General features: G+C 33.2%; 2 protein-coding genes across 3 annotated transcripts in view; both read right to left on the minus strand.

The window, feature by feature from the left end:
- LOC111689226 (synaptosomal-associated protein 25) overlaps positions 1–10,353 on the minus strand; it is a 648,407-nt gene that overhangs the window by 620,881 nt on the left and 17,173 nt on the right. The window lies entirely within an intron of this gene.
- On the minus strand, positions 8,773–9,357 carry LOC124419232 (RING-H2 finger protein ATL58-like). Its single transcript, XM_046947852.1, has one exon. It carries the CDS (start codon positions 9,355–9,357, stop codon positions 8,773–8,775), a length of 585 nt encoding a protein of 194 aa, XP_046803808.1.

Here is a 10,353-nt window from a genome sequence, read left to right on the forward strand (position 1 = left end):
AACAAGTTTTGTTCGTTATTTAAGGTAGTCAATAGGAAAAATTAGCTAGTTCGTTAAATGCGATGTTCGTAGAATTGAATGGTCGTTAAATCGGAAAACTACTGTATAAAGAATTTTTAGAAATATTTAGGATTTATCTTACTACAATTCATGGACATTTTTAATACTTAGAAAAAAATACTAAATTATTTGCCAATGATTTTTGTTTGTTGGTTACAATATGTAAAAAAAAGAATAATTTAATGATTATTAATAATCAATTGTTTTATTATGTTGTAGATTTTTGTTTGTTTTCGATTTTGTATTTTGTTTAATTCTTGTTCTCGTGCAAAAAGAAAAAAAACGAAAAGAGAAAAAACAAATTAACAAATTATTAAAAATATATTGCGTAACTGATATTGATCAACACAATCTAGGCGGTATTATTAGTTCACTTACTAGTAAATTTATTTTTTTTAGGATAATAGGAATTTTGAAATTATGAAATTTAAGTAGGTATGCATATGCAGATTTTTTTTTGAGGTTTTGTATATCTGCTTTCCGAATTTTTCTGATTAGGTGTGGATTATATCCATACATCGGTTTTCTTGCTGAGACTTCAGGGAAGATTTGCTTAACTGGTTCTGTAACATGTGCAGAACGAGATGTCTTAATTGTACAATACAGACGCACTTATGAAATCAAGATATTTACCTTTACTAATTTATATGGAAATGTAATTTTTTCAGATCACATGGGCCGTTTAACTGGTTTGGGTTTGCTCTTTATAAGATCTTGTTTGCTCAGGATTAGGAAAAATAATCTTTAACTTGTAATATTTATTAACTTTAATTAGTTTGTATATCACTTAAGGCTTTTAAATTTGTAACACTTGGTTTCAAAATTTTAAGAATTTTATGCACTTTAACTTAATTAAAGAAAATTTTGGCGATTTGGCTTCCGAAGAAACTTCTGGGTGTAGAACCAATGTTAAAATGGCCGAGTCTTTGGGTTTGAGGCAGCATGAAACTTTATATAAATGACGATGTAATGACAACCGAGTAAAATTGTCTAAGAAGTTTGTTAAGATGACGATAGAGACAAAAAAAAGTAAAATGACCATTGGGTTTGGCAATGACATGACTTTACGTCATTTACTAAACTTTAATATTTTGCTACTTTACTTTCTCACTTTTTAAAAGTTCTCACATTTAATTAAGTTTACCAAATAGCTTTTGCCCTCATTAGTCGTGAACTTCATTATGGTATTAGTGATAATGAGTAAAAAATGTTTATAAACATTGTATACACAAAAGCTTGATTGCATGTGTGTTGCAATTGAAATGTTGTTTATGTGTAAATAAGTAATCAGAAGTAGACCCAAAAAACATTTTAACATCATGTTGATATCTCGTACAACAAACTTGAAAAAATATATATATATATGTATATGGGATCAAATATAAGCAAATTGAAACAGAAGTAAATTGCAGAGCTTAAAATGAAACCGATCATTACAAAACTATGTAATAATTATGATTTCATAAAATTATTATATAGAAAAAAGAAGGTTTGTATTCGGAGGTCCTTGGCATGGTATGTCCCTACGACTTTTCCTTGCAAATCTTCAATAAGGTAGTAGTGTTTGCTGAGTTTTTCTTTTATTCGACACTTTATAAATAAAGGAGATAATTTGGCATTAAAATGTTGTTCACTACTACTCTGAGCAAAGCTACGACGAAATATTTCTTGACCTATTTGAAAACTTTGGGGCCTAGCTCGAAGGTTGTATTGTTTGCGATTAGTGTCATATGCTTCCCGAATATGTTTCCTCAGATCAATACGAATCAAGTTGAGACTATCGTCTCTTAATAAGTGATATGCGGGTTCATCTAGCAGTTTAAGATTTTTCAGTAGACTGTATGTACTGCCATGGGTGACCATATCCAAACCAAACAGTGCATGGTATGGTGTCGACTGTATGTACTGATCTTTGACAAGTTCTCATCCCATAGCCTATGGTCATTTTTTAAGTAGGCACGAATACCGGCTATTACGGATCTGTTCACCCTCTCCGACGCATTACTTTGCGGAGAGTAAACAGCAGTATAAATATGATTTATTCCATAGTTGGTAAGAAACGCATTAAAATCGTAAGCTCGGAATTGGGAACCATTGTCGCTGATAATGGTTTCCGGTACCCCATAGACATGAAAGATTTGTTTTTGTAGATAGTCTGTGATATTTGCAGAGGTAAACTTTCGCATGGGAAACAACCAGTGAAATTTCGTTAAATGGTCTAGTACTATTAATAAACCGATGTTGCCAGTTTTACTCCTAGGGTAGGGTCCAAACAAATCAATGTAAAGGCGTTGAAAAGGTCGCAGTGATAGTGATTGATTGCCCATTTCTGGTTTAAGACTATAGTTTGGAGCTTTTGTACTTTTACATACATCGCATTGTCTTACATATTCTCTAATGTCCTTTACTAAACCAGGCCAATAGAAATGTCGCCTAACTAATTCAATGGTTTTGGCCATTCCACCGTGAGCAGATATTGGGTCATCGTGAGCCCTTTTTATCACGTCTTTTCTTAATTTATCCACAATTTCCAACTCTTTTGTTCTTGGTTCTCTTCTCCATTATAATGTTCTGTGCGAATATAAAGATAATTATCTGCAACTTTAATGTCTGGGTATTGCGATTGTTGACTAATGACTTTTTCCTTTAACTGAATATAGTCAGAATCTAGAAAATGTGGCGAAGTTAAATCCACTTCTGGTTGTGCTAAAGTGAGAGCAGAAAACTCCTCAGTACAACTCCGTGACAGTGCATCCGGCACGATATTATCCTTGCCTTTCCTATGGCTTATGTTAAATTTGAAAGACTGTAGTTTGAACACCCATCGAGCAAGTCGTCCGGTAAGGTCAGGTTGCCTCATGAGCCAGACAAGACTCGAATGGTCCGTAATTATTTCGAATTCCTGTAGCTCGAGTTAGCACCGGAAACGTTTAATGGCTTCTATGGCTGCCAGGCACTCACGTTCGGTGACACTGTAGTTTCTCTGTGCAGTGTTTAATTTTTTACTCATAAAAGCTACAAGCCTCTCATTTCCTTCATCATCCATCTGTACTAGGACTGCACCTATACCTACGTCACTGGCATCACAGTGGAGATAGAATTTTTTCGAAAAATCAGGTTTTATAAGAACTGGGGCAGTTGTCAATAAACTTTTTATAGTTTCAAACGCTTTCTGGGCATCAGGAGACCAGTAAAACTTTTTTTTTGTTAAGACTTCTGTAATGGGAAAGACTATACCAGAAAAATTTTGGATGAACCTCCGGTACCATCCTGCAAGACCCAAGAAACCTCTAACTTGCCTAATGGTTTTAGGAACTGGCCAATTAACTATAGCGCTAAATTTTTGAGGGTCTGTAGTGATGCCACCATTGCCTATCACGTAGCCAAGGTACTGGACCCGAATTACGCAAAACTTGCTTTTCGATACATTTAGTGTTAGATTTGCTTTTCGAAACTGTTCTGATACACGAACAAGCAAGGACAAATGGCTTTCAAAGTCGGCAGAAACGATTATCAAGTCATCTAGATAACCAAACACCGAGTGTCGAAGTTCCGGTGGAATTACCTCATCGATCTACCCATTTCTGGTTTTAGATTATAGTTTGGAGCTTTTGTACTTTTAAATACATCGCATTGTTTTACATATTCTCTAATGTCCTTTACTAAACCCGGCCAATAAAAATGTCGCCTAACTAATTCAATGGTTTTGGCCATTCCACCGTAAGCAGATATTGGGTCATTGTGAGCCCTTTTCATCACATCATTTCTTAATTTATATGGAATCCACAATTTCCAACTCTTTTTTTCTTATCTTCTCCATTATATTGTTCTGTGAGAATATAAAATAAATTATCTGCAACCCATCGAGCAAGTCGTCCTGTAAAGTCAGGTTGCCTCATGAGCCAGACGAGACTCGATTGTTCCGTAATTATTTCGAATTCCTGTAGCTAGAGATAGCAACGGAAACGTGTAATGGCCTTTATGGCTGCCAGGCACTCACGTTCGGTGACACTGTAGTTTCAATGTGCAGTGTTTAATTTTTTACTCATAAAAGCTACAGGCTTCTCATTTCCTTCTTCATCCATCTGTACTAGTACTGCACCTATACCTACATCACTGCCATCATAGTGAAGATAGATTTTTTTTTAAAAAATCTGGGTTCATAAGAACTGAGGCAGTTGTCAATTAACTTTTTATAGTTTCAAACACTTTCTGGGTATCAGGAGACCAGTAAAACTTCTTTTTTGTTGTTAAGACTTCTGTAATGGGAAAGACTATACTAGAAAAATTTTGGATGAACCTCCGGTACCATCCTGCAAGACCCAAGAAACCTCTAACTTGTCTAATGGTTTTAAGAGTTGGCCAATTAACTATAGCACTAATTTTTTGAGGGCCTGTAGTGATGCCACCATTGCCTATCACGTAGCTGTTCGAAATTGTTCTGATACACGAACAAGTATGGACAAATGGCTTTCTTATCGATCAGGCGGCGCATAGTTGAAGGGGCGTTACAGAGCCCGAATGGCATAATAACAAATTGATAAAGGGGCCTGCATGGTACAGTGAACGCGGTAAGTGGCTTGGCACTATCGGCTAGACCGATTTGCCAATAAGCTTCCTGGAGATCCAATTTGGATATTATATTGGCCTTTGGAAGTCTTGCAATATACCTTCTATTGAGGCAACGAATAAGCGTCCTTTTCAGTGACGGAATTAAGCTTCCTTGCGTCGAGGCAAAGACGGACTTTATAAGGGAATTGAGAAGGTTCAATTACCCCTAATGTCAACATCCTATCTATTTCTGCAAACATCAGTTTTTCCACTGCGGGAGAAACTGGATAAAACCTCTGCTTGATCGGCTTGGAATCTCCAATGTCGATCTCGTGCCTAATTAGACTGGTTCTCCCTAACCCTTGCTTTTCAAAATTGGGGAATAATGCTATCATAGCATTTAATTGTTGGCGTTGGGCAAGAGTTAAGGGAAAATCGAGTTCATCTAATGTAGCATTAGATTTAAGATTTTCTACAGACTGGACGTATGATTAATATTAGTAGACGGAGGACAATAACATAGCAAAGACTTATCTGTTATATCTACTGATTCAATTATATTCGGAATCAAATTGAATTCATTCCAAAAGTCAATACCAAGGATTAAATTCTGAGTAATTGATGGGATAATAAAGAGATAAATTGTACGTTTCTGACTTCTAAATTCTATCTCAACCGTTAAACAATCAATAACATGTTGAGTCTGACCACCGGCAGTTTTCACTACTGAACGGCATTTATGAAATGTTTGTAATTTGGAAAAATTTTTCTTAGCAAGCTCACCACCTATACAAGATATATTGGCTCCTGCATCCAGGAGTCCATACTCCTGAAAGTTTAGGAATGAAACCTTAGCATAGAACCGTTGATCTGCAGAGTTGGTAATTATAGCAGAGATCAAAAACTTTCTAAACAACCTAAGTTCATTGTAAAATAATCGCAATCTAATGGTATTTCGTTTGGGTTTTTGTTTTGAAATCATGGAAATTGAAGGCGAATTAAAAATTCGTTTCGACGCATAGTTTTGCCACTTCATATGGTACAGTAATTTTGGAAAAATTAATTTGTTACAGTTCAAATTTTCATAGTTTGAATCAAAATTTTCATTTTCCCTCTTCAATATTTTTATACTTTTGTCTACATTTACGTTGTTTGTTACCAGTTTCTCAGTATTATCTATTTTGCTAATATTCTGTGCTTCGATTTCATTGTTTCTACTATTTTCGAGTTTTTTGAAAAATTTATCATTCTCGAAGAACATTTAGAGCATTGTGGCTTGTATGTGTTCTTAGCTCCACAGCCGTAGCAGAACACTGTGCGTTGCATGAGACAATCGTCCTAAAAGTGACCAGATTCGTCACAATTCCCGCAAAGTACAACCTTGTCCTGTAATTGTCGATGAGATAGGAAGTTCTAAAAATTTTCCATTATCCAAATAATCTACTTTCGCTATGTGTTTTTTAGAAAATTGAGGATTTAGAGGGCGATAATCCAAATTTTTTCTAACACTTTCGTCATTCAGGAATGATTCTCTCATTTGTACCAGTTTTCGCAAATAAGAAATGGAATGAACTGGCGCATAAAGCAAATCTTGGCGGATTTCAGGCCTCAACTTTCTAGTCAGGATCTCGATTAACTCCATCTCAGACATAGTTGAAGGCAAGCGATTTATAATAGATGAAACGGAATCATAAAAAACATCGAATGTTTCACAAACTTTTTGCTTTCCATTCCTGATTTCTTCCTTTATGTCGAAAGAGGATTTAAAGTCGCGATATTGGCATTTAATGGCCTCACAAAATTCTTTGCAATTAAAAGATTCAATATGTTTTCGATACCGTCAACACCAATCCTTGGCCTTACCATTAAAAAGGACATTTAGGTTTTTGACGATAGGAGTAAAATCTCCGTTAAAATTATCATAAGTTAACTATCGAATTATGTAGAGAAATTCCTCTACATTCAAACCTGATGGAGAACCGTCAAATTTTATATTCCAGCTAGAGATAATGGCAGTTAATTTATCCATATTATAATTGGTGACATTAGAATGGGAGACAGATGATATATTGACCCTATTTGCCAAATTTTGAACCGATGTTCTTCCATGCCTATATTCAGTACGACTGGTATGCGGTTGACTATTAGCATTAGGAAAAAGGTTTAAATTAGTCAGTGAGATTGTTTTCAATCATTTGATTTAATTGATCGTAATCTATAGTAGCCCTAGCGTTTCTAGAAAGTCTAGCATTTAAACAATTTTTAAGGTTTGGGGAATTTTCTAGACTTGCCCTGGAGTAAAAACTTCCTCAGAGTCATTAGCTACATTATTGAATTTATGTGACGAACGCTGGCTCTCGTGAAAAAGGTTTCTAACATGGCTACGAGTGTTGTATCGATTTCTTGTGATCTGTTTTAACGTAGGATTTTGTTTATTTACAGGATTCAGTTTCTTCAGATCTACTAGTTCACAGGGACGTTTACATATAGGACATTCTGTATTATTGGAAAAATAAAATTCAATACACGAACGGTGAAACGAATGATTGCAATTTATAATATTTAAATAATCGTCATTTTCTGCAATCAATTTATTGCATATCTGACAATTAGGCTCTGATTCGGAAACAACTACAGATTTAAATTCTGCGTTAATAGGTAAAACGGAAGCTGAAGCAGCAGCTTCATAAGGAGATGTTCTCGAATGTGACATTTCAAATGAAAATAGTTTAATCAAAGTTACAAACGACTCAAAAACTAAAAACAACAAAAAAAAAACAAAAATCTTAGTAATTTAAAATTACTTTTATCCTAAACCAAATACACAACTTTTTTGACCAAATTTAGACCAATAGCTACATAAATTGAATAATTCAAAAGTATTCAATTTAATTTTAGAATTATACGAAGTATTAAGTATTATTAAAAAAAATTGTTTTTTTTAATAAATTTAGATAAGGATATTTTAGAAATATTTTTTTAAAAGATTTCAATTATTCAATCGTGAAAGTACTATGAAACTCAACAAGAAACTTTTTGAATATCAACAAAAACAAGCTTGAATATCAAGCGAATTCTTTAACTGATAATGTAAGTTTGTGAACTCTAAACCACCCAGCGGTAAACGAAACAAAGTACTTAGATAATATGCGATGACGTGAGTATGATACTCTAAGCGAGCAATCTAAGTACTTAGAGTGCAATCTATGCGTAATCCAACATATCAACTGATTTTTTAATGTTGTTTTTATTAAAAAAAAACAAAAATAAAGAACCGTTTCTTTTTTGTTTTATACATAAAAGAAATGGAAAACAAAATTAATGTTTATGTTCAAAGAAGTTTTGTATTAGGAGTGACGTGTTTTTTAAAAGGTGGAAATATTTAACAAAAAATTGAACGCCAGTAATTTAAGGCGTTTGGTAAATAAGAAAAAAAAGGACAATAGAAAAAAAGGGAATGAAAATAATACAAGTGTTAATAATAAAATTAACAATCCCGGTGATACCATTCAATGTGAAGATGATTTAAATACTAAATTCTTTGAAACTCAATCGACCAACTCCTCGTCCATAACGGAAAAATTAAGTGCCTGGTACAACAAATATAATCCAGGGAGAAAGTGTTGTGACGAATCATTAAAAATACTAAAATGCGAAAATAGATAGATTATTGAATAAAGATGTATATCTGTCATTAAATTATTATGGATTCAATGGCAAGAGGGGGTTAACGGGGGTTACGGTAAGTTTATTTTACACTTCCTCATTTAAATATATTCTTGTAATTTCCTATTTTCCTTTCCAGAAGGTCTAAAGGAAGATGGCTATACCATTCAAGTATTTAAAAAGTAAGAGTGCTATATTCGGTTGTGCTGAATCTTATATACCCTTCACCATAGTGTATTTTATCATATGTTAACGATCGAATTCTGTAGAGAAATTCCTCTACATTCAAACCTGATGGAGAACCGTCAAATTTTTTATTCCAGCTAGAGATAATGGCAGTTAATTTATCCATATTATAATTGGTGACATTAGAATGGGAGACAGATGATGTATTGACCCTATTTGCCGAATTTTGAACAGATGTTTCTCCATACCTATATTCAGTACGACTGGTATGCGGTTGACTATTAGCATTAGGAAGAAGGTTTAAATTAGTCAGTAACGAGTGAGATTGTTTTCAATCATTTGATTTAATTTTTCGTAATCTACAGTAGCTCTTGCGTTTCTAGAAAGTCTAGCATTTGAAGGATTTTCAATGTTTGGGGAATTTTCTAAACTTGGACGATTAACTTGCCCTGGAGTAAAAACTTCCTCCGAGTCATTAGCTACATTATTGAATTCATGTGACGGACGTTGGCTCTCTTGAAAATGGTTTCTAACATGGCTACGAGTGTTGTATCGTTTAGCCATTGCTCCTCTTCCTCGCTTTCCTGTGATCTGTTTTAACGTAGGATTTTGTTTATTTACAGGATTCAGTTTCTTCAGATCTACTAGTTCACAGGGACGTTTACATATAGGACATTCTGTGTTATTGGTTAAATAAAATTCAATACACGAACGGTGAAACGAATGATTGCAATTTGTAATATTTAAACAATCGTCATTTTCTGCCATCAAATTATTACAAATCTGACAATTAGTCTCCGACTCTGAAACAACTACAGATTCAAATTCTGCGTTAACAGGTAAAACGGAAGTTGAAGCAGCAGCTTCATTAGGAGGTGTTCTCGAAAGTGACATTTCAAATCAAATTAGTTTAATCAAACTTACAAACGACTCAAAAACTAAGCAACAAAAAAATCAAAAACCTTAGTAAATTTAAAATATAAGAAATTATTTTTCTCCTCAACCAAATACACCACTTTTTCAACCAAATTTAGACCAATAGCTACATAAATTGTATAATTCAAAAGTATTCAATTTAATTTTACAACTTTACGAAGAATTAAGTATTATTTAAAAAAAATTTTGTTTTTTTTAAATAAATTTAGACAAGGATTTTTTTAAAATAGAAATATTTTATAAAAGACTTCAATTATTCAATCGTGAAAGTATATTAAGGTCCAACGTACTATGGAACTCAACAAGAAAATTTTTTAATATCAACAAGAACAAGCTGGAATATCAAGAGAATTCTTTAATCGAGAATGTAAGTTTGTGCACTCTAAACTATTTACAATAGTAACTTAAAGAGACAGAAGTAATTCGTATTATTATTACAAAATTCATACATGTACTAAAAAATATAATACTTTATATTTTCTCACTTTAAGTTTAAGTTAATTAAATATTTTTAAACTGTGTTTTCTTTTCGGGTAATAATATTGAATTAGGTGTAAAAATTTGAGTATAGATTCAAACAATAAAATATGTAGGCAAAAAAAGCAGTCTATAGAGATCCTGGTATCAAAATATTCAAAACTTCAATATGACAAACCAGACATTTATCTTGCCAATAAACTTAAATAAAAATTGGACAGGTATTCGCAACAGCAAATTATCTGTTTTTCCTAATACTTATTCAAGGTCTGATACCTCAGTATAAAAAAGTTAAAAATCAAATTGTTACAAATATCTAAAGTATTTCAGATAAAATATATGACAAACTACATAACTAACCAAAAGCACATAGTGTCGCAATATAATAAAATACCTATTACAAAAATAAATATTTTAATAATGCGCGAGAGATTTGCCGTACATATGATGTTGCTCATGTGCAGGTTCGATTACTAC

This window comes from Lucilia cuprina, chromosome 4 (assembly GCF_022045245.1).
Source record: "Lucilia cuprina isolate Lc7/37 chromosome 4, ASM2204524v1, whole genome shotgun sequence".
Taxonomy (NCBI): Eukaryota; Metazoa; Arthropoda; class Insecta; order Diptera; family Calliphoridae; genus Lucilia; species Lucilia cuprina.